Source organism: Acanthopagrus latus, chromosome 13, assembly GCF_904848185.1.
Source record: "Acanthopagrus latus isolate v.2019 chromosome 13, fAcaLat1.1, whole genome shotgun sequence".
In the NCBI taxonomy this organism is placed as follows: Eukaryota; Metazoa; Chordata; class Actinopteri; order Spariformes; family Sparidae; genus Acanthopagrus; species Acanthopagrus latus.
Window position 1 is genome coordinate 15,183,624 of NC_051051.1, and position 23,887 is coordinate 15,207,510.

The 23,887-nt window shown below is 43.1% G+C and overlaps 2 protein-coding genes across 9 annotated transcripts in view; both read left to right on the forward strand.

Moving 5' to 3' along the window:
* Nucleotides 1–8,397, forward strand: part of nrip1b (nuclear receptor interacting protein 1b) — a 38,644-nt gene extending 30,247 nt beyond the window's left edge. For both annotated transcript variants that reach the window (XM_037119576.1, XM_037119575.1), the window contains one exon: nt 2,045–8,397. In XM_037119576.1, coding sequence (XP_036975471.1) covers nt 2,500–6,144 — 3,645 coding nt within the window. In that variant the 5' untranslated portion in view covers nt 2,045–2,499 and the 3' untranslated portion in view covers nt 6,145–8,397. The remainder of the gene's footprint in view (nt 1–2,044) is intronic.
* A 10,683-nt stretch (nt 8,398–19,080) lies between these two features.
* usp25 (ubiquitin specific peptidase 25) overlaps nt 19,081–23,887 on the forward strand; it is a 33,317-nt gene continuing 28,510 nt past the window's right edge. For 3 of the 7 annotated variants that reach the window (XM_037119410.1, XM_037119414.1, XM_037119411.1), the window contains exon 1: nt 19,081–19,325. In XM_037119410.1, coding sequence (XP_036975305.1) covers nt 19,284–19,325 — 42 coding nt within the window. In that variant the 5' untranslated portion in view covers nt 19,081–19,283. Of the gene's footprint in view, nt 19,326–21,118; nt 21,265–23,887 lie in introns of all 7 variants that reach the window. The other 4 variants (XM_037119412.1, XM_037119413.1, XM_037119415.1 and 1 more) reach the window with 4 other exon arrangements.

Below are 23,887 nucleotides of genomic sequence, written 5' to 3' on the forward strand. Positions count from 1 at the left end.
ATGCGAGATAGTGAAGGCAGTATCTCTGGTGTATATAAACTAATACAGTGCCATGTCATCGTGTCCCTGTGCTGCCTTGTCTGCTCTGTATTGAAGTTTCTTTGGGCAAAAACATAGACAAGGTCAACCCTAATTCCAAAGGTTCAGTGCCAGCAGCAAAGAGATTAGCAGAATTTCTCATGTTGAAAGCGTGTCAGTGTTTCTTTCCCATTTACATTTTTTCTCTCACTAACTGGGGGGGGCTATATCATGGCATATTAGTCACTTTTCCATGCTATGTTGAAGGTAAACACCTGTACATGTTTACAGTGCTGATCAAACGTGGTGTTACGGAGCATTCTATTATAATTGCGTTAAGCTCGCTGGCGGGAAAATAGCCCTAATCCTGAGCATCTAAGATTAGCATGACAGCAGACGTCAGATGGCCTCGTATGACCAGGTTGGCTTTTGTTGTTGTCAGATTTAGGTCATCAGCTTAAAAATGGCCTTGAACTGTAATTGACGCTGATGGGCCTGTCCCAGTTAAGTCATTCTTTTCCATACAATGTGGCACAGTCTGAAGAGTCTCATCGACCTTTGGACCTTTTGGTTGTTAGAATTGCTAACCTGATTGTTTTCCTACTGCTACTCAGACTTAATTGTGCACTGATCAACTTAAAACGTTTAAAACCTCCAGTCTCTAATCCCAGCTCATTTTCAAGGTGGCATTAAAAGTGCTACCTTGTTGGCCTTACTGTCATGACAACCTGTGGACCTTGGCCACAAGGATGGATTTCAGCCTGATTAGAAGCCTGCTGCCTTGTTGTTTTTGGCCCTTGCTACACTACTCTCTGTGAAGTATTTAGGCTGGTGGCTGCGTGGGTTGCCATGGCCTTTCGTCATAATCAAGGGCTGCTGTCCTGTTGTGTGACCTGCTATGTTGGTCCACTCAGCGGACACCAAAGGTGAGGACGGCATCGGGAAAGGACACGGACAGCAGCTGAGGCGAGGTGGAAACTCTGTATTAATTAACCTTTATGGGATGCGGCCAGGACTGTCGGAGGTGTCCTGTATCCACGGAAACCACGCTGACAGGGTTCAGAGCAGAGGTCTCCCAGGGCAGTGCTGCTGACACTGTCATGGCAACTGGCACAATGCTCACCCCAGTGTCACCGGTTCTGCCCTCCTGACAGTGGTGTGGTGTGACAGGTGCACCTGATCCTTAAGCCACCCCCACCCCTCAATACACACACACTAAAACACACTTGACAGTCAAGTACAGCTTGTCTGTTAGCTGTATCCTTGCTGGGATTCTCCGCTGCTTTTGTACTACACCCATGAACAGACTCGAATTAAGCAGTTTTGCTCTTGTTTTGTTCATTTTAAAATAATTCATGGAGGATTCACAGCTGGCCAGGTGTTTAATAAAGACACTAAGTAGGAACCAGGTTAGGTTACACATGCTTTGTGTATGTAGAGTACGCATGTATATGTATGTATCCATTCCTATTTTCATGCTTGCATCTAGGCATGAATGGTTAAATGCTAACTTGTATGCATGTGGGTAGGTGGCTGCTGCTTTATGTAGACCGAGGGTTGCGTCGTGTGAGATGCTGCTCAAGTGCATAAGGAGCAGGAGGTAGTTGTGGGGGGGGGGGGATAATCCACTGAAATGACAAGCTGCATAAGAAATTATTCACAGCTCTCACAAGGCCCTTCACTTTTGAAAGACATCGCTGTGAGGGGCTTGCAGCTCAAGACCTGAATGTTTTCAAGGTAGTGGGCTTGAATTTTCAATTTGGATCCAATCAGGCCTAATCTACATTTGTCGTCTGTTCGGTGGCTGCAAGGGGAGAGTGCAGAGAGGAGAAGGAGCCGTGTGCAGTCAATCTGAAATGTTGCTAAGTAACAGAGATGGTAGACGAGGTGGTGAAATGAATGTGATATAGTGCTGTGCGAATCCCTGCTTCTCACACAGTTTCTCCTTTTTCTCCTCTTTTTCTCCACCCAACCATCTCTTTCCCCCTCCCACCCTCCCTCTGTTCTCTCTCACTTACTCCCATAGGTCCCCCATGTGAGATCTGCAAAGCTGAAAGGCGCCACTGACGGAACCACAGCCAGGCCTTCGGACAGACATCCCAAACAGCCACAGCCACGGAATGTGTCAACATCTTTGTGGTGAAATCCAGCTGACTCGTTGCTTGCTACTCACATAAGCCTGGACCTGGGCCTTCTGGGATCCTGCAGTGTTTAAAGGCATAAAACAATGCCTGGGAGGCCCACCTGCCCCAGATTGCCTCCAACCATGGTTGCTGTTTCACCATAGTGCTGACTGTGCCTGATACAGAGGGGGATCACATCCGGCCGGTGCATCCTTCAGTCCCCTGCAGACAAACTCTGCAATTGCCTGCCCTCTTTTTGGTATTTACTAAGTACTTGCCACTGTCAACCAGATGACCTAGTGGATATTTGTTTCCCAGTAGCAGTGCTGAACCATACGAGGGGATCCTAGTATTGAACATGACTCATGGGGAGGAGCCTGGCCCTGAGACACACAAGGATTCAGCTGTTCTAACTTATCTGGAAGGTTTACTGATGCATCCAGTGGTAGCCGGGCCAGGGGCCACGGCTAGTGGAAGGTCTGAGGCTGCCCACAGCAACCAGGAGCAGGGTGACAAGGTGGGTGGGCCCTTCCAACTGCCCAACCATGGCCCCACAGCCCCCAAAGCTGGAACCAATGGGCCTACACTAGGTTCTTCACAGCACCTGAAGAAGGCCCGTCTACTGCGCTCTGGAGCCTGGAATGATCCAGGGAACCAGCGGTTGAGTTCCCCCCCAATGGAGCTGAATGGCCAAGGGGGAGGCCTGCAGAATGGAGCATTAGAGGGGTCCCCTCATGCTGGGGAGAGCACCCTGTTGGCTTCCCTGCTTCAGTCATTCAGCTCACGGCTTCAGAGTGTGGCAATGTCTCAGCAGTCTAATAAACCTCCCAGTGAGTGCTCCTCTCCCTCCAAGGCACCACCTGCAGACAAAGAGCCACTTCCTGTGTATGGGACCGCCTCAAGCCGCTTGAAGGGCCTCATGAGGAAGAGCAAGCTTCAGAATCACAGCAACACACCTTACAGTCGCCGGGGGCACAGTCAGGATAGACCACCAGAATCTCCTCGGTCAGCACACAGTGCCACGCCTCCATCTGCTCCTACAACTGCTGAATCAGTGTCCTGTGCCGAGCGTCTGAAGGCTGTGGCCAACATGGTGAAAATTCGTTCCAGTCCAGCACCTTCACCCAAGCCCAGTGTGGCCTGCAGTCAACTGGCCCTGCTGCTGTCCAGTGAAGCCCATCTCCAGCAGTACTCCAGAGAGCATGCGCTCAAAGCCCAGCTTTCAGGAAGATCTGCCAGTGAGAGACTAGCTGCCATGGCAAACCAACAGCATGGCCAGGACAAAAGGCCACCTAGTGCGGGAGGGACTGTGCCTGGAGCCCCAGACACACTAAGCTCCTTAACAACCCAAAATGGAATGACAACAACAACTACAATAACAACAACACTCCCTCGAACAGCCCTGTCCAGTCCACAGAGCCCCTCTTTGCTGCATGGCCATAGCCAAAGCTCCCCACCCACTCCCCCACATGTTCCAAACCACACTCACAGCCAAACACCTAGGGAGAAGCGAGGCTTTGACTCACGTCCAACCCGTCCCCCCCAGACATGCAGCAGTCTGCTGCTGCTGCTACTCAACAACCACAACAACCAGAAGCAGCTGACCAAGAATGGGCACCTGGAGGACAGCTGTGGCATTCTGCCACCAAGTGGCTCCTCTTCAGTTACATCAGACAGCGAGTGCTCCACCCAGGAGAGGAGCTTGACCAAGGACAGCAGTGATGCAGAGAGTTCTTACTCAAGCTGCTCTCCTATTGACCTCTCCATGAGAAACCGGGCTCATACACAAAGTACAGGGCCCAAAACTACCACCCCCACTTCCACCTTCTCCTCCTCCTCTTCTTCCACCTCTACCCTCTCTTCTTCCACCACAGTATTTTCCTCAACCCCAGTTGCGTTTTCTCCTCAAGCTTCTGCTCACCCCTCCACCACAACCTTTTCACCAACCTCTACTGTTGTCTCCTCTGTTTCCACAGCTATTTCTTCGTCTTCCTCCTCCTCTATCTCTACATCCTCCCTTGACAAATTAACAGAATCTTTAATAAACAAGTGGAAGCCAGAGCCATCAGGATCAAAGGTGTCCAATAACAAGGAGACTGAAACAAACCCAGACCTGAAATCCCACCCTAAGCTCACACTCATGCATCTTCTTCTTGAACGCAGAAATAATGAGATGGCTAATAAAAGCGTAGGTAACCAGGAATTGCCACTTGATATTACTATGGCCACCATGTCTCGAGGCCAAACAAAGGGCCTGGTGCCCTGGGAGGAGACCAGGACAAAAAGCTCCTTAGATAGACCTGTAGCTCCAGCCCAGCCCTTGTACCCACTTAATCGTGACCCTAGCAGTGCACTATCCCCATACTCATACCCCTCCCCCAATGTCCAGTCCAGCCCACTGGATTTGTGTAAGTCTAAAGCCTTCCCCGCTGAGAAGGCTTCAGAGCCTGCCTTCAGTGCCAGTAAACTGTTACAGAATCTGGCTCAGTGTGGCACAGCTTCTTCCTCCCCTCCCATCCCCTCCAGCAAAGGGGTGGGTCAGGAGCTTGATGCCAGCAGACCTCTTGCCCTCTTGGAAAGGCTCAATGCTCCAATCCATAGGACCACCACCACTCCTCTCTCCGACAGACCCTCAGGCAGTGGCACACCTTTCAGTCAGAAGGAAGCCTCTCCTCCCTCATCACAGATCGAGAACCTTCTGGAGAGGCGCACAGTGCTTCAGCTCCTTCTTGGAACAGGCTCAGCTACTTCTACAGTCAACCGCAAAGATAGACCGAGCGGCAGTGGAAGGAGGAGTGTGGAGATGGCAGGGGGGTGCTATGAGAAGAGCCCCAGTGCTTCTATCATTTGTGACAGCTCCAATGGGCCCCCTTTGGACATTAAGGTCAAAACGGAGATTACGGAGGAGGTGGGGCTGTCCTCAGCCATGTCTGAGGACTCCAATGGCAGAAAGAGACCTAGTAGCTATGAGAAGAGTAGTCCCTTCTCCGATCAACAGAACTTTAAAACAGAACCACGGCCTGCAGAGGTCATAGCAAAATATGGCCTCCTCAGCCAGTTGCTTAAACAACAGACTGCTACCTATTACACCAGTGCTGCTATGCAGACTGAGTCACAGCCGAGACAGGTTAAAGAGGAGCAGAGGGAGTACCCGAGCCCCAGTCCCAAGAAGAGACGCCTCTGCTCTGATCGGACTGATAGTTTGAATAATATGAGCTCTCCTCGAGCAGTGGACAATGACACAAACTTTTTTGCCTCTTCTGCTGTTCAGGAAGAGCCTGCACAGCAGAGGAGTCTGAAGGAAGAGGAGGCTCCACCTAGGAGCCCCCCAAGTGAAACCCTTACAAGAGAGAGTCGAGGCTTCAATGTGCTCAAACAGCTGCTGCTCTCTGACAACTGCCTGAAGGAGCTGTCCCAGCAGCCCCGGGGGACGCCCAGTCCTTCTGTACTGCAGTCCAATGGCAAGGCCAACGGCAGCATCCTCATTCAGCCTTCCCATAATCACAGCTTCCTCCACATGCCCAGCTGGCACCCCCATGGTTCCCTTAACTCAGGGCTTCCGAGTAATCTCAGACCACTGCCCACCCCCCCTGCAGGTGACAGCCCTATTTGCAGCCCCTGGAGCCGCCACCCGGCTCCGTGGCCAGTCACTCAAAAACGGGACCCTCCTACTCTTGTCAAACAGGAGCCTGAGAGCCCTGTGCGATGGAGTAGTCAGGAGAATGAGGAGGAGGAGGATGAGGGCTGTGACTCAAACCTGGACTCTCCACGGCTCTCACGTTCCAACCCCATCCTGTATTACATGTTGCAGAAGGGCAGCATTCAGCTGAGGAGGGAGGTGAGGGATCAGACAGAGGAAACCCAGTCTGTGATCAGAGTTAAAGAAGAGCCAATCAGTGACATGCATGCCTATGAACATAGTCTGAGCTCCACCCCACAATCACCGACCCACAACAACAAGCACAGCCATGAGAGCCAGGGGCTGAGCCAATCATCTGAATAGAAGTTGTATCAACTGAAGAAAAATACAAAATGGAATCAAACTCATCTTTTATTTTTTTCCTTTTTTAATGACTTGCCAAATTGGTTTGATGCAACATATAACAAATAATGAATTTTTTGGTTTGTTTTTTGTGGAATAGAGCAAGTTCAAATTAAAATGCATATTTGCATCAGTTTCTCAATTTTAGTAAGCTAATGGAATGGTACAAAAGAGGTCCATCTTAGCAAAATGTCTAATTGATTAAACCAAAAGTCACAAATTTGACCTTTTTCCATCAGTGATTATCATGCACCACATATTTGATTTTGTCAATTATGAAGTCCTTCACAATTTGGTCTTGGTTTACACTTCAGCTATTATTTGTATCTAAATTGTTCACATATCACTTTTCCATGTCCTCTTTGTTGCCTGCCATAAAACATTTAGAAAGAACATTTCAGGCGGCATTTATTATTGATGACTCCAAAAATGTTAGCGCTCAGTTCAGTGGACATTTATTTATTTTCTCTATCAGAACATTTTCAGATAGACAAAGTCCCATCAATTTTAGATAAGATTCCAAATGAAGTCATTCTGGGGCGGACACAGTGCTCTATTACAACAATGTACATGATAAATTCATTCTAAGGAGGACCTTGAAAACAATATTCACACTGCAATAGCTTCAGTGAGGATCCTACCATGATGAATGCTTTGTCTTGCTTTTCCTTGAGATTCCTGGTGTGGTATAATTACCAAGGAGTAAAGAATATATCAGAGGAGGTTTGAATAGTCACAACTCATTGAATTATGCTTTTTTTTAAATTCAACTTTTAAGGGCAATATTCGACAGTGCGAGCTCGGGCTGATTTGTTTGCAGATTATGCAGTTTAGAGCAGATGGGTCAACAGAGCGTGTGTGTGTGGTGCTTACAGTTGAGCAACTGTATGTAAACAGGTTTCTAGAGCAACAGTTAAAAGGCTGCAGTGTCTGAGAAACGTATCTTGCCATCCTGGGTAAACCCGCACCACTGTTCTTCATGCACACAAACCTTTCCGTGTGAAGCACATGGCTTTTTCTTTCCGTTTTCATAAAAAGGAGCACCCCGAGTTTGCACTGTCGAAGCTGAGCCCTCGGTGTCCTTTTCAGAATAATTTAATGGCATGTAATAAAAAAGTCAGTATTGTTATCCGTTGAGAATTTGACAGTTTGTGGGTTTTCTTTTCATCATTTCTTAACTGTTGTGGTTTATGAACATCTTTTTTTTTTATTTGTGGCAGTCTCTTAACTCATAAAATGTCAAAAGAATTGCATGATAACTGAGAGAAGGCCACAGGTACATCTTTGTTTTCAAAGCAGCTGGATATGTGTACCTGCCCCCCAACAATCACCAAGACATGTTTGGTGTCTTGAGGGATATCTGGTATCTAGCTCCTTATTTGGATTGTACTGTATTCTTTTCAGTTAATTTCACACACGGCTTTATCCATTTAGTCTTGTGATCTTTTTAATACATATATCTATGAAGTACGTCTCTTCGATTAATACATTTTCACAATGGTTAAATATATTTGTGTAAATAGTACTTTCAGTATGAAAGATGACTATTTTGTAATGTTTAAGAAAAGATATTACCCTAGTTTTTAATGCCCTGATATGTAAATATGAATTATATGCGTACAAGTGTACATACAAAGGCAGAGGATGCTATGCCCATCTTTTTTTTGGTTGGTTTGTTCTTTGCATGTGTCTCTATGTGGTAAATGATAATCTATCCTGCGCTGTGTTGTGTAATAATGTCTGACTCTCCTCACTGCTGCCTGTTGCATGCAGACGCATGGGAACTACCTGTGTATCCCTACTGGTGATGGGGGAAAATGTCAAGTCTTAAAATAGGTCTTTTTTTATCACAGAGAGAGGTTCGTTTAGAATATGAACAGTCCCTAAATAACCACAGGCTGTTGAGAAAGTTGATTAAAATGTGTGAAAAATAAACGTGCATTGAATATTTTTGTGATTTTTTCTTTTCTGTTACTGGTTAACAAAGCTCTGTGAAAGAGCTCGGGGCTATAGTGGGGGATTGACGTACAATCATAGATCTGCATTGTGCATCTAAGAAATACATTTGTAGCAGCAAATATATTAAAAAAAAAAAAAAGGTGTTTCATTTTTTCATGTGAAGACCTGAAACATTATTTCATTTTTTATGTTTTCATTTTTGGTGTTCATTTGCACTGATATCTCAGAAATAAAGTACTAAAATGCATGACCTAGTATGAATGTGTTCCTCTTTTTCTAGTTTGCCGTTCAGATGTGTGAATTTCCTTTGTGCAACATGGGGATGTGTGTGAGTAAATCAGATTTTATATATACAGCTGGAGGAAACGCTCATCTTTTAGATGACACCATAAAACACAATTGTGTTTACATGAGCTCAAACATTCTCTTGTTCAACGGCAATGTGCTGCCTAGTTTAAATCTGAGTGATCACTTTTACGGAACTTATTAATGTGAACCAGAGCTACCAATAGGGGAAAAAATGGCACCATACACTCTGATTTCCAACTTTTCCTGACAATACAGATTATTGTTTAAACAAAAAAAAAAGACATCAAAGAAAGCTGCACTTTGTATAATCAAAGACTCTGGTCCATTAGAGTCGAGTGAGAGGATGTCCTGTATTTGCCCTGAAACTTGTGCTTCTGAGTTGGCTGCTGTTCACTACAGTGCTGAGTCTTAACAAAGACAGGAAAGACACTGAAAAGAGGGAGGACACATTGAGGTCACCAGATGTACACTGCATGCCCAAGGATGTGCCTGACAAAATGGAGCATATATCTTTTCTTTAGGGCCCGAAATAGATCTCGTAATACAGTCGATACAAAACCCTAATTCTTGTCCTCAGTCCAGAAAGTTTGGTTGTAGTTTTCTTGACTGGAGAAAAAAACAGCCCATAGCGTGAGACTTGCTAAAGGTGAAGATGAGTTCAAGCCAAACTTCCCTTGCTCTGGGTTTGGATATGAAGTCCAGTGGGTGAACAGACGTCTTTTTGTCTGCTGTGCACTTTTGAAATCGCGGCACAGTTCCTCAGCCCCGACTTCCCTTTTATTTAATACTCCCCATGACTGAGTGCACTCTCTTTAAACTCGCTGTAACCTTTCCCCTCAGTGAACTTCTCCATTTCGAGATTCTTATCAAGGCTGAACCGCCAGTAACCTCTTGATTTCCTCTGATTGCTGAAGCAGCGGCACACATAAAGGAGCGAGTCACAAGTTTAAGCTGAGGTCAAGGTGTAAAACTTGACAATCGGCTATGTGTCTGAGGCTTCTCACTTTGATTTCCTGACCTCAGCATGAGGCCAAAAGGATGTGAGTGCTACGCACCAGGCCACCAATGACTCAACTAGAGGCCAAGGACTCGGAAGTCCCACAACAGGCGTTTCATAGTTAAGAGACCTCCCAAAAACTATTTCCTGGCGTTACAGATGTTCTCTGACAAACAACTTAATGACCGCACTTAATGTGCTCGGCGTATACGGGAACGCATGAGCTATTTAGAACGCCAGCTACTTTTGTGCATAGATTTGAGTGGTAATGAGCTACTTTCATGTTAGGTGCTTTGTTTATTCACATGGAGGTCATACAGAGCTAGCACTTGTCACCAGTTGTCATGGTGATTGGTGTGATAAATATGCTCACAGATGTTCAATCACCCTCTCCCCATACAAGTGTTTGAACTTTGAGCACATGGTTTGACCTCACATGTTACGTAAACACACACACACACACACACACACACACACACACACACACACACACACACACACACACTATAATTAGCATTTTATGGGTGGCGTGGCCCCATTTGGAGTGTCATAACGAAAGAATATGTTAATGAAAATGCTAAAATGCCACTTCTCTGCCGAACGCATCTGCACTCTGCCTCGGTGTGAAGTTGCTGCAGCGCCTGGATGAGTGTACACATACATGAGAGGAGCAGCGCCTCCAGTCAGACAACAATAAAGAGGTTAAAGCAAACACCTGGGGAAACTCCTGCTCTGAGAAAAGGAGGTCAGGTTGGTTTATTTTCCCAACCTTATACCGGGTCCCCCGGTGGGGCCTTTGCTTTTGAAGATGTACCTCTTTGTGAAGTCTGTTCCTTAACCCCCTGGGTCATGACCTTTTGGCCCCCTTCCTCGCCCTGACCTGGCTGATCCTGTTTCCCGGGACAGGATCAACTGTTGGCCTGCAGCTGTGGCAGCCCCCCACCCCCACCCCCACCCCCAACCTTCCACCCCCCCACCCCCTCACATACACACACAAAACCACGCACCACCAGCACTGCCCGCCGCCCCCCCCCCCCCCCCCCCCCCCCCCTTCACCCTCCCCTGCATTACACTGAGGCCATTCTTCTAATGTTTTGTGTAAATATGACAAGTGGCAGCATGGCTTCAAGTCCCTTTCTTTCCTTTTATGCCTGATAGCCTCTTGACCCCTACTGCTTCCCATGGCCTCCTTGTCTACGTACATGAAGAGGTAATTAGTCATGACAAATAAGCTTGATGTGCAGACAGGTTGGAAACATCAAGTCCAAGTGAAAAGACTACCTGCCCACTGGGTGTAAAGTACATGAGTAAAGTGCAAGAATTTACTGTTGTTTTTTTTTTGTTGTTTATTTCTTTATAGCCGCTGACACCAACAGCTGCAATTTTGAACCGCTTCCTTATTGGTGGCCATGTGCAAGCATGTAAACAGAGCCAACTGCAATATTCATGATGAGCGCGAGTCCCCGCGGTCCACAGTTCAGCCTGTCAGCTCGAGGGATCTTGGCTGACACTGAAAGAACATGGATGATATTTGCCGTGTCGGATAAGTACAAGGGTAAATGTTTTACAAACCGGCCAGGGAGAACTAGCGATGTCCAATCCCCCCCCGTCTGCCCACCTCCACAGTGGAAGCATTCCCTTGTTAAGTCCTCTCAAAGAAAGTCTTGATTCACTAATCTGAAGGGTTTGATTCCTGAAGATAGAAGCAAATCCCCTCTGCGCTCAGTGACGTTTTCCGAGGCGATTAATCTTCGCTCTCTGGCCTGACTCTGACCTTAACTCACTCTCAGTTGACACCTAGGGCGGGCTGCGTTCGCAGCTATCGCTCGAAATTCTAACACTTGCGTGTGGAAAATGTCTTCTTCAGGAAATGTGTTTACCACCAACTTCCTGCACGTTCGGTCACAAATGATGACGCTGCGGTCGATCTGCATGGGTCGTGAACTTTCCAAGTAAACATTTCTCGAAATCCCCGGTAGAATGAGAAAGGTCAGTTCAGAGTCAACCAGTCTGGCTGAGACCAGCTTGGGATGTGAACTTTTTGCTGCGGGGGCTAAGGGCCATTTAGGACGAAGCATGCCAAATTTGACTCTGTTGAGTTTGTGCTCTGATGTTCCACTCAGTGTGAAGTCAGACAGAAAAGAAAATAATAATAGAGCTGCATCTGCCCTTCAGAGGGGATTTTAGTTAACGTCTTTAAAAAGAATGTGAGGCACTCTTACCAAGTCTGATGATGGGAAGCAGCACTTAAAAGAGCAATGTAATGGGACGAGGGGACAGAAATATGTTCTTTTGATACTGTTCAATATGTTTTCATGATAAACGGCAATAGAGGCTCATATTTGCAATCCTTATCATCAGGCAGTGCTCATATTTTTTTTATTGGCTGAGAGCTTAGCTATGCTAGCAGCATGGCTCGGTGACTTTCTGTCAGTCCACACACACCTTTTGTCCCAAACTGAAATATCTCAACAAATACTGGATGGATTATCATGAAATCTGGTTCAGACACTCACATCCCACGCAGAATTATTGATTTTGCATTTGATGATTAGCAATGTGATTATTGAAAAAAATCAGATGATCACAGATGCAAAAAAAAATAGTAGACACACAAAAACAGTACAAATGTACTAAACATCATTTGAAAAAAAATAGTTCCAAAGTGACAAATATCAACAGAAAACACACACATTTAATCAACAGACAATAATTTGAATGATAATGACTAAAAAAAAGACAATCTGGAGAAAGAAAATAAATCAGGTCAATCAACTTCCTCTGACCTTTCATGCAGCGCCCTCGTCAGGTCAAAATGTAAATTTGTCCTACACTTAATGATCAAATGCTTGGAAAACTTTAACCACTAAACTTTCTTATTTATGCTAATTTGGCAAACATAAGCATGCTTACACTCTTAAGTGAGATGGTGAACATGCCTAACGCTAAACCTGCATGTTCAGCTTCGTCATCCTTTGAGCGTGTCACCGGGCTCGTGTTGGCATTTAGCTGAAAGTAGGCTACATCCTCTCACGGCCGCTGTGACTGCGGGCCTGGTCATCGGTCGTGATGATGAACACTTAGACTGCCGTGTGTTTCATGCTAAACATTATTTCATGTGTGATCTTATGTAACTTTTCCCAATGATCTGGAGTGACTGTCGAATGGATAATATGATGAAAACGAATATCATTGAAAATACGATATGAATCAAATAAGATGTGAAGCCTGATCCCAGTCATGAAGAAGATAGTGTCTCACTCGTAAACCCCGTGGTATAGACGAACTCTGGGTAGCTTGTGGTGGTGGTGGTGGTAGTGTGAACAGTATTCAGACACTTTTCCTTTTTCTGTAAAAGTAGCAAAGTCAATCGCGAAAAAAAAACTCCACCACAAGCAGTGTTCTGAATTTAAAACCTTACTTGGAGCAATATGATGTAAGCAACTTCTTACCTAAAAGTTCGAAATCATTTTGATGGTACAGTGTCTTGTGATAAGGGTATATATTGTCTCACTCTACCTTCCCATCACTATATAACTTTGGTGAGAGGGTAGGATCACCGTGTTACATAAATGCATTTTAAAATCTGTAACTGTTTTTTATTTGCCTGTTTTTGCTTGTCGTTTTACTGCGCTTCCCGTGCAATTTTCAAATGTTCTTCATGTCTCCTTTCTAATGTATTTCTATGCCCCTGTAAAGCCCTTTGAAATGCCTTGTGTCTGAATGGTGCTATATAAATAAACTTGTCTTGTTATTTATACGGTATATGTCCCTTTTAATTTTACTGCTGCATTACATTTTCCAGGTCTTTGAACCATAGTTTTTATCTTATTAACCTTTTAAGCCCCAAGCCATTTTTCTAGGGTTAGGGTGATTCACGGAGTTTGATGTCTAGTTGCTTATTTGAGTAGTGTTTGGGTCATATAAACATGTTTTTCACACATTGTAGCCCAGCTTCTGCTCTTTAATTTGATATAAAATACGACTATATTCTTTCATAATTAGTGCAGTAGTGGCTCTGTGGTTGGGGTTGGGGTTAAGAACGGTTTAAAGGGTTAGGTAGAAAAAAGAAAATACAACCCAATGAAAATACACCCCAATGAAAATACACCCCACCGCCCTGAACTTAAATATTACTGACTGGTGACTAGTGTTGAATAGAAATCTTGGAAATGGCTGAAATCCTCTGAAACAAATATCTTGTCAGGATGGGCTACACCCAGCCACGACAGGGCTTAACTACTTCATTCTTTACACTGTCATAAAATCAATGCTCATATTGCAGTCGGAGGCAAAGAACAGCGAAAGGAAAAGGACACAATCAGTGTTGTTTATAATTAAATGAACTATGTATTACTGCTGCCACGACTGTTTCCAGCCAGATGCATTAATATGTGTTCCCCCCCGACCGTTAACCCTCGCTGTGCTGCGGGTGAGTCTCAGGTATACATAGTATCACATATTAACATCTGTGATAGACAGACATCCGTGTCGGTATTTGATATTAAATCTAAGGGTCGGTCGGTAAAAGCTCTGCGTGGCGCTGTAATTTCCCCTGACCGCCGAACAAACTGAGGCTTATCTCGCTCATATGAAGACCGAGACCTCATATACAGTCCCTTATTTTAGTCCGAAAGAAAAATTGCTTTCAGGTGACACATCAGTTTTTTATGGTTCATGTTTTATGACGGATAAATATCCTGCTGGGGAGCTATACATTTGTCAGCAGAGGTGAAAATGTCTTCTGGGTTTCGCTGCGAGAAAGGGGCCCCCCGAGTTTGATTGATGTATTGATCGACCGGCTACTTTTCTCCAGGAAAGCAGCCGCCGCAGATGCAGTGGTTATGATCCATGTGGGCCTGCTTGATGGTTTCTTCTTCTACATAAACCAGCCTTCCAACAGAAATAATGTTGCTGAAATGACGCGTAATTGGACGCTGGCGTTGAGATTTACCAATTAAAAACCGAAGAGGCTGGACTCTGGCAGCTTAAAGAAGAGATCTTAACAATTAGATCAATTTACACAGCGACTGCGCCAACTCATTTGGACTTAAAGCCATTATGTGATAGACTAGACTCGTTAAAAAAAAATAAAAAAATATCACAACTCCATTTCTTTATAGTGACCGGCACAATGGTCTGTTCCAGAGCGTGTGGATGATAATGGATGATGCTTCGTCAGCCATATTCAGAGTCATGTAATTGCCGCAAGCCCTTAGTTAATAAAAAAAAAATTAAAAAAAATTGCTTCAGTCACAATAACTCTACAGCATCCATCTGCAGCCTTGGAGCCTGGCCTGTCTTTAAAACCCCCGGTGGGGCAGGACGTGGACAGTGAGTAAAACCTGGCAAGTGCACAAACAGACTCAAGAGGGCAGCACAGAGGAGATGACCATGGACGCGATTCAAGACTTTGCTTCCAAAAGCATTGTTGCAATATAACGTGTGTGCAGAGTGGGTGTGTGCATGGAGCCAACCTGGTCTTATTTTAGCGACAGGCTGCGCGCCGTGATTGGTGACATCTGCTAAAAAAGAAAAAAAAAAGAAGAAAGAAACAAAGAAAGGGAGGAGAGAATCCTGGGGGGATACTCTTAAAATATCTTCATCCATTCATTTCCTTTATCTGTTTATTCTTTTTCAGGATCCCAGGAATGCGGATGTCAAGGTGAAACGTGCACCAAGTGGAATTAAGTCATGGTGAAATGTGGAGTAAAGCACAAAGCAACGTATTTCTCTGTTTTGCTCAGTGTGGCTAAAGGCGTCGCCCAATCGAACCACAATATAAAGTCCAAATAGCTAAATTCAAGAAACATGCAGGACCTGCATGCTAAAAGGTGAGACACTGAAACCCATCGCTTGTATCAATGCAGCAGGATACAATCTGTGTACAGCACATTTATTATACCAACAACCACGGCCATTTTTCTCTGTTCTTAACAGAATCGCATTAAATCATTCATGTTACGAGCACCACCTTTGCAACAAACACAGTTTGTCTCGTGATTTCCGATGCCACTGATGAACTGTTACATTCAAAGCTATCTGCGATGGATTAGTGAATGAGAGGCAGAGAGAGCGGGAGGGGGTTTTAACTGTCCTGGCGTGAGTGAAGCTATTATCATACAGCCCTCGGGCTCACTTTCAGGATTCGTTTTGATCTCCAACAAACAAGCCGGAGCTCTTTATATCAGCTTGTCAGCCAAAGATCTATTCAGACTGCAGCGGCTACCGTTTGACTTTGCCAATTGATTCATCAACTTATTTTTTGATTGGTTTCCTGACAGCCTCCCAGATTCCCTGACTGATAGCTCTTACCTCCTGCCTTGAGCTCCACTGAGGATGTGTCTGCCCAGACAAGGAAGGCCATTTTAAGAAGGCGCGCCGGCTGCTTGAGGTAACCTTCGTGCACTCTGGTGGCGGGTCAATACTTCAGCATGCTGCACGGTAGCGGGTATAAAATATTGATTAAGGCGCAGCGTTGTAAATTGGAGGGGACTTTTGTGATTTATAATGCTACTTGATTTAACAAGTGCAATCATTTTCGTCATTCATTTCCTTTTACACATTCCTGCTGCCACTGTGTTGACTGTCTGTCATTATGCAAGCTGGCGCTCCACAGGAGGACGCTGCCATCTGCTGGACAGAGGCCGGATGGCAGTGTAACATTTAGCAGCTAATGTCTGTGCTGAAAAAAAATAAATAAAAATGAAGACATCAAGACTGTGGAAAAATATGTTTTGATATCAACTACATATTTTTTTGCATATCGATTAAATGGAACTAAGCAGGACTTGGATTAATATCTTTCTTCTGTATATGATATGAACGTATGACCTAAATGCTGATGAAATCTCCCCTCATAACGCCCCTGTTGTTGTTGTTGCTGCTGCTGAATCCTGCCCCCAATAACACAACAAAGTTCTGACTATTCCCATTAATATTTATATGTGCTAGTTAGATGACACAGTTCATGTTAACAAAGCATGCTGACTGCTTCGGTTATAACTATTACAACAATGCTATTCCTGAACATCTAAAGGATGACCCAGTTCTTTGCGAGAGGACTGCTCCCTTCCAACTCGCGCTGAATTAATCACAGCTGACAGACTTGAATGCCCACTGTTTGGATGTTGGTGTTATTTCATCTGTCTGAATAATCAGGCCACAAATTGGACGGCCGAATTTAGCCCCTTTATCCACAAATGACTAAAACCTGTGCTGCTTAACCAGCGAGCCCTCACGTCAGACTCCAGCGCTCGCAGTCCGCTGTCGACGGCGACTGTGGCGACTGTGGCGATCGCACGCTGTGAAGCTGGTGTAGAGGTCGAGGGCTCTCTCCAAATCGGACGCACAACTTGGTTCAGTCGGTGGTTCAGATGTCTATACTGATCCTGCTTTTCACCTGGTGATTGCCAATACCATATTATATTCAGGTTTCACAAAGGTTGGGCCAAAGTGTTGTAACAGACTATTTGAAAGGCTTTCAAGTCACGTCGAGCTTGAGAATGAAACTTGTGTTAGTGTTTGAAACTATTGGCATTAGAACAGTAAAAGATCTAAAACAATGCAGCCTCGGTGTTAGCTCTATGTCTGGGTCAAAAGGCAAAATCGCTAAGTGACGTGCTGTAAGCGGCACACTTGTTCAATCCCACATGTTTGGCTCGATTCACATCCACCTACGTTATCACTGTGGTATGATGAACTGCTATCATTTCTCCTCTCTCTGAAAGGTTATCCAATGCACTGCGAGGAACCTTAGATGAGTTTGTGGAAGAGTGTGTGTTTTGGTTGCAGTTGGAGTATATCGAGCTGAATAAGCTCGTCAAGCTTTTGTCTTTGCAAATGTATCCTCTTTGTGTTTTTCTCACTTTCTTTCTTTTCTGGTTTGCTTTGATTGTTTAATCTGTTTATACGTGTTCATGCTGTGAAAGCAGCAAAAGATCTGGGTGCTTGTTTAATATGACTAGGCGTGTTCGCCGCTGTCCTGATGTGATCTGTTTTACTGTTCTGAAAAAAATGTTGCCTTATTCTAGATAATTCACCTTCTATTGTAATACGTTCACAATAATCTTTTTAAATTGGCAGATTGTTTGAAGAAAATTAGACTTTTATGATTTAATAATTGACACAAATTACTTGGTCAGATTATGATTTTTGTGTGCACCTTGCAAAACATGAATCTGCAAAGTAATACAAGCTTGACATGTAATGGAGTGTAAAAATGTCCTCTGAAATGTTTTTAAAAACTCAAAACTCAAAACTAAACACAGGAGTAGTACTTGATGCTTTGTTTCTTTCCAGCACCGCTGTTAAATTGTTGCCAAAAATGATCAGGAGTGATGTTATTGAAGCTGTGGAGGTAATCTCATCCTTAGTCTCCATGTGCATACTAAACTAAGTGTGTTTGCATTGATACCTTACTCAATAATCGTGGGGTGGACGTTCCAAAAGTTTGCATTATTGTTATAGCACCTCCTGCAGGTCAGATGATAGTTCTAACCTAAAAGGAGCTGAAGATAAGGCGCAGGAGGGGAACAGTTGTGCAGTTGTTGTTATACTTAAGGATGCATACTGTTGAATCGTAGAAGACTTTATCTACCTCAAGCAAAACTATACTGAACAAAAAAGTACAACATAAAAGATGACAGCAGAAGGGCAAAATAAATCGTTTCCAAGCTTTAATTCCAGATACACTCCCATATCATAATATGTTCACTGGGTCCGCTTGACTTAAATGGTGATATTTCTAATATTATGATGTTGAGTTATTGAATTGATCTACATCTCACAATGCATGACGTAGTTCATAGTATGATTGGTTGGATCATTAACAGTGAAGATAGGCTTGACTTACTAGAAAAAGTTGAATAAGAAACAAGCAATGTAAATATGCAGATTCAGATGCAGGTCATTTCTGCAGTAATCACATTCAGCTATATGCAGTGTACTTATAAAATCTAAATGTATTCATGAATACATCTCTGGGATTGAGACAAAAAAAGGTATATATATATATATGTTCGATTCTCATTGTTTCCACTGCACTCAAATTCAGAAATTCAGACTTGAAATTTTAATATGTGCAAGGTAGGAAGGTTGCAGGTTCGATTCCCCTTTGTCGGCATGTCAAAGTGTCCTTGGGCAAGATACTGAACCCCAAACTGCTCCTGATGTGCTGGTTGGCACCTTGCATTTCAGCCACCGCCATCAGTGTATGAATGTCTGAATTACTGTGAGTTGCTTTGCACTAAAGGATCTGCTAGTGTAAATGGAATAATACAACCACAGAAATATTCATTTTTTTCACAAGTCAAATAATTGAACAGTACAAAAGATTACACAATGAAATATTAAAAGTAAAGAGCCCACATGTGCACATTACAAAATGTTGAAAAGGGGCTTTCATCTATTTGTATTAGTGAAAAGAGTTTTACCAAGATAATGCTAATTTTTAATAACGTGGGTGCTTAGATGTGTTCATGGTCGTCAAACAATACATGTTGACAACATAACGGAATCCAGGAAGGATTATAACAACGCCTCAGATATCAGGCTAAACTGTTCATATTAATATTTTTTTCATCCACGATTTCCAAAAATCTGAGCCGTGACGTAAGGTGCATTTCAGACAGACGTGAGTAATCGACCCCAGATCTCAGTGAAGCCAGAGCAATGTTTTCATGCCTGCTGACGACCTGCGCCCATGGCGCCCGTAATGTCGCTGATTAAGGAGGGGACATCATAACATCGTGTTTTACGTCGCTTTAGTAGAAATAATCACGTGCGTTTTGCTACCCCTGGTTTAAATTGAATTAATTTCATCTCTAAACCCGCCATGACCGTGGAGCAGAATGTCCTCCAGCAGCATTCTCAGAAGGTAAGCTTACAGAAGCTAACTTGGTGGCTAGCTAACTTTAGCCTAACTGTATAGCTACATAGTTTTAGGGCTTAAGGTACTAGACACGGCTAGTCAGCACATTAGTTAGTTACATTAACATTGAACCGTCGTTGTATTTGGCATACGGGCTGTCCGTTGGTAAGGTATCGTTTTTAAACCGCAAGTATATTTGTTTGGGCTTGGCCTACCGTTATGCTCGCGCTAAGCGTTATCCAATATTTTGCTAACTATTAGCAGTGTTAGCTAACGGTCCTACGTAAAGTTAAGGTAAAGCTTAGCGTCGTCTGTGTTCCGTTAAGTTATGTAACGTTTACGATAGCTAGCATTTCACACCTATTGATAATGGCGATGCTTGCTTTGGTAACGTTAGCATCTTGGGCTTGGACTGTGGCGTCAAATGAAATAAACAAGGCCAAGTGACAGTGACAGATTTAGCTGGAACGTAATCTTTACTCTCGTCAACTTCGCAATATTTAGTTAGCACATTAATGTATATATTGTTTTATACAAACTGGGCATTTTTCTGAACACATTTGATAATGTAAGTTACCACCATCCATGATGTTTAGTTCTATGTGGATACTGCGTATTTGTGTGTGCAAATGTTCCCTGGGTTACTCATAGCATATCTGATACCTTTGTTTACAAAGTATGGCCAGCGGCGAATGTGGAAGCGCAGCCGAGCCTTGATGCTTGGCGGAGATGGAGGAGCCAGATAGCAAGCTAAGTGTGTAATGGTTTGGTTATCGAGAAGGCACATTTACTGGGTTACATTGAGTCATACGCTCGGTTTGTGAAAGTGCATGAAGGGGCGATTTCTGTTGCCTGGACTGGTAGTTACGGGATTCTGTGACCACCAAACCCAGCTTTGCATAGCTCTGGTTAGTTATGTAACCACTTGAGCGATGATGCTAAAACGTAGGTAAGATGTTTGCTCCGCCAGTCCAAATCAAAAGAATTGATAATTTTGCACAAGGTTTATGTAACAAAGCCATGTTTTACCTTACTGCATACAAGACAGTGTCCCTGTTCTGCAGCATAGTCCTGACGTCGCTCACTTATCTAAAAGACATGAGATAGTAGTGTGAGGTGAATACCTGATGGGGTGGTGACAGCCAGACAGACGTCAGTTGACAGTTTAAAACTAGCGGTGTAACACAAACCCTATTATGCAGTCTGACCTTTTCAGGGCTGAGACGGGCTTACAGCACCAGCGCATTTTTTTTTAACCCACTTTAGTCCACAAACGTTAATGTGAATATAGATAATCCTCCTTGTCTTTTTACAGCTTTTTTTTTTTTTTTTTTTATCATAGTCTTTATGTGAAAATGTTCAGATTTGATTTGTTTTTGTCAGTGTGTGAGTGTGGTAGTACATTATTAAAGTTTACAGCATGAGAGCAGGTTGCAGTTAAGTTTTCATGTAGGTAGAGAGATGAGGTCATGCTGGAAGACTCCTGCTTCTGTGTGCAATTTGTATTTGTTTGCAACTCCTTCACATGCACATGCGAAGCAGCCGTGAGAGGCTGGTAGTAGATTCACTGCGATTGCCCCCATCTGTAGCCTCAATGATGTACCCTGTGCCATGCAGGGAATTATGTGGTGTTATTCACAAGCTGCCTAGTAATGGCCGGTGACCAGTGTGACAAGCACTCATGCCAGACATGTCACATGAAGATGAGAAGTATGCGTGCGCGTGTGTGTGTGTCTGTGTGTGTGTGTGTGTGTGTCTGTGTCTGCTCTTGTGGTTGACTTGGCCCGAATCTGTCACAGGTGTAACTTCCCTCACACTTCACTGACGTCGCCATCCTCCGTGCCAACAAACCTGCATCCATCAGTCTGACAGTGACCAAAACACACCGTCATCTTCATGTTTACTTGTCTCCAGTGGTTGAAACATGGCGATATGTAAAAATGTTGTAAGTGCACGAGTTACAGTTCTATGAATGCAATTGTAATAGGGCTCTTTTTGAGCTGGAAAAACTACACTGACCTACTGTGATTGGAAGCCTTGGGATATAGGCTGTATTTTCTTTAGTGTTAATGTTCTCATACATAGTGGCCAAAACAGTTTGAAGAATTGAGAGAAAAGTATGAATAAGGCCTTACAGTAAGGTATTTGGTTAATTCATATCTTTTGTTTTGTTCTGCAAAATGTATTTCTTGTGAATTAGCCCTGATTGTCAGACTTCCACTGCAATATGTGTCATTTTCCACAATGACATGACAGGTAACGTGAAGCAGCACCTCCACTATAAGTTTGTTATAAAACAGTAACGTATTGTCATTTACCAGTCCATCACTGTGAGCTAACCTGCTGTACAAGTGTTGAGCACACTGTTAAATTATGTATCCTTGTCTCGTAAACTGTGAGCATGGTCACAGACAAATTGGGTTTAATGCATTATTTATGTGCTTTTACTCAAACAACCCCATGAACTTTCTTTTCACCTGCTCCTGTGACTTTATGAAAAAACATTGCCCCTGGGGTTTAATAAAGCACTTTTGCTTTCAAAAGCTCACCGAAAATCATGTAGCTGATGGCAGGATTGGAGTCAGGTCTCAAACAAAGTGCAGAATAGTTTCCCCAGGGCTGAAAGAATTAAGTGTCTTACTCCAGGATGCTACAGTAGGAATGATGCCTTTCTGATGTCTTTGTCTTGGTAGGCCTGTCATGATAAATACTTTCGTAAGACTTTATATTAACTGTCAACTGTAGTTGATAGTTATTTCACAGTTAACAAAAACGGAAATGCTTTATAAATCATTTATCAGTTGTAAATGGTTTAAAAAGCATGTATTTATTTTATTAACAGGGAAATAACTGAACTATTAAAGTTTAATTGACCATAGATTTACCATTTATTAATCATTATTATAACATTTTACCAGTCCCTGAAATGATTGTGATAAGCAATTTTATTGTAATCTTTGGACACCAAGATAATGATGATAGAAATCATTTAATTACATACATCCTTACGAAGAGCAATACACTTTTAATTCCTAATATTCAGACATTGAAAATGAAATGTAAATAGATATTAAGTATCCTGAATAAATGTAATAATAAATGAAGTAAGAACATACAACCCAAACCGTAGAATACATTAGAATTGCACAATAATATTGGACTTGCATTATGGCCAAGTGCAATATCCAAATCTCAGTAGCTGCATTTTTGAAAAATGTGTTAAATGTGTCACAGCATGACATTATAAATGAAGTTTTGTGATTTTACGGCAATGCCCTAACCTACAAATCATGTTCTCTAGAGCTGAGGGAACCTTCATGTTTGATATGGACCCCCCAAAAACATCCCTTTTTTCAGGCAAACTTAAATGCAAAAAATATTATTCTCACTAAAATTGTCATATTGCAGTAGCAATATGTGTCATCATGAAAATGGGTTCTTCCTTTGCATATTGTTCAGCTCTAAATGCAATGTAAATAAAATGTTATGGTGCAATTCTTATAATGGGAGGGAAAACCTTGCTTGGTAAAATGTTGTTGGCTAAATTGTGACATTTTTATGTGAACAAACATGCACATAAACACAACAAGCATCATCAAAGTCAGTGAAAGTTATGAAGGTCATGTACATACGTTGATAAGTCGATAAGGTATGAACAGTAAGTCGGTATCGTTATTGTGACAGGCCTATAGTATAGTAATCCCTCCGAGCTAGCATCTTCAAACAATTAATGGAAAATCATTATCATTATTTTCTTGTGTCTGCAGTGTGTGACTATTAAACGTATAATTAAGTAATCAATATATTTGATTTTGTAGCACTCTACATAGATTTTTTTTAATGACAGTTACAGATTCTTTTTCTCCAAGGCGCACCACAATCTCTAGTGCTGTGGACATCCTTTTTTATGCACAACTGACAATTCTGTATCACTTAAATGTCCTATACATTGATTTTTATATGTTGATTTGTTTGTTCCATGCAAAAGGCTTAAGCAAACCTCCTTTGGGATCAACAGTATTTCTGTTTTAAAACCAAATCAGATTTCAGCTGTGAGAATATAACGTGACTTGCTTTCTAGACTGCTTATGACACAATTATGAACAGGGTTACACACCTCGGAAGCTTTTTGTGTTTGTTGTGGCTTTAAAACTGTAAAAGAAAAAAGAAATGTTTCAAACACTTTGTATCATAACTTGGGCACACCAGCTGTGTCTGCTGACTTTCCCAATCTGCCTGCCAGCTGGCGTGTTAGTGGTTTAACAGAGAGTGTAATTTCTAAATCACTACACTGTTATTTTGTAACCCTGATAGCAAGTGATGTGTCAGACCCCTGCAGAATGTGGTTGGAGGTAATGAAGGGGATTCATTCGACATCATTGTAAACAACATTTTGTGTTCGTGGTGATGTTGTATCGGGCCACGTTTACACTTGAGAGAATCATTTTTTTCCAGAACTAAGGCCATTTTCTTTTTAGAGTCCAGTACTTAGTATAGTACTTTTGGTGAATGTTGATATCTTACGTTTAATTAAGGTGCCATCAAGATTTGGTTACCTCCATCATTTT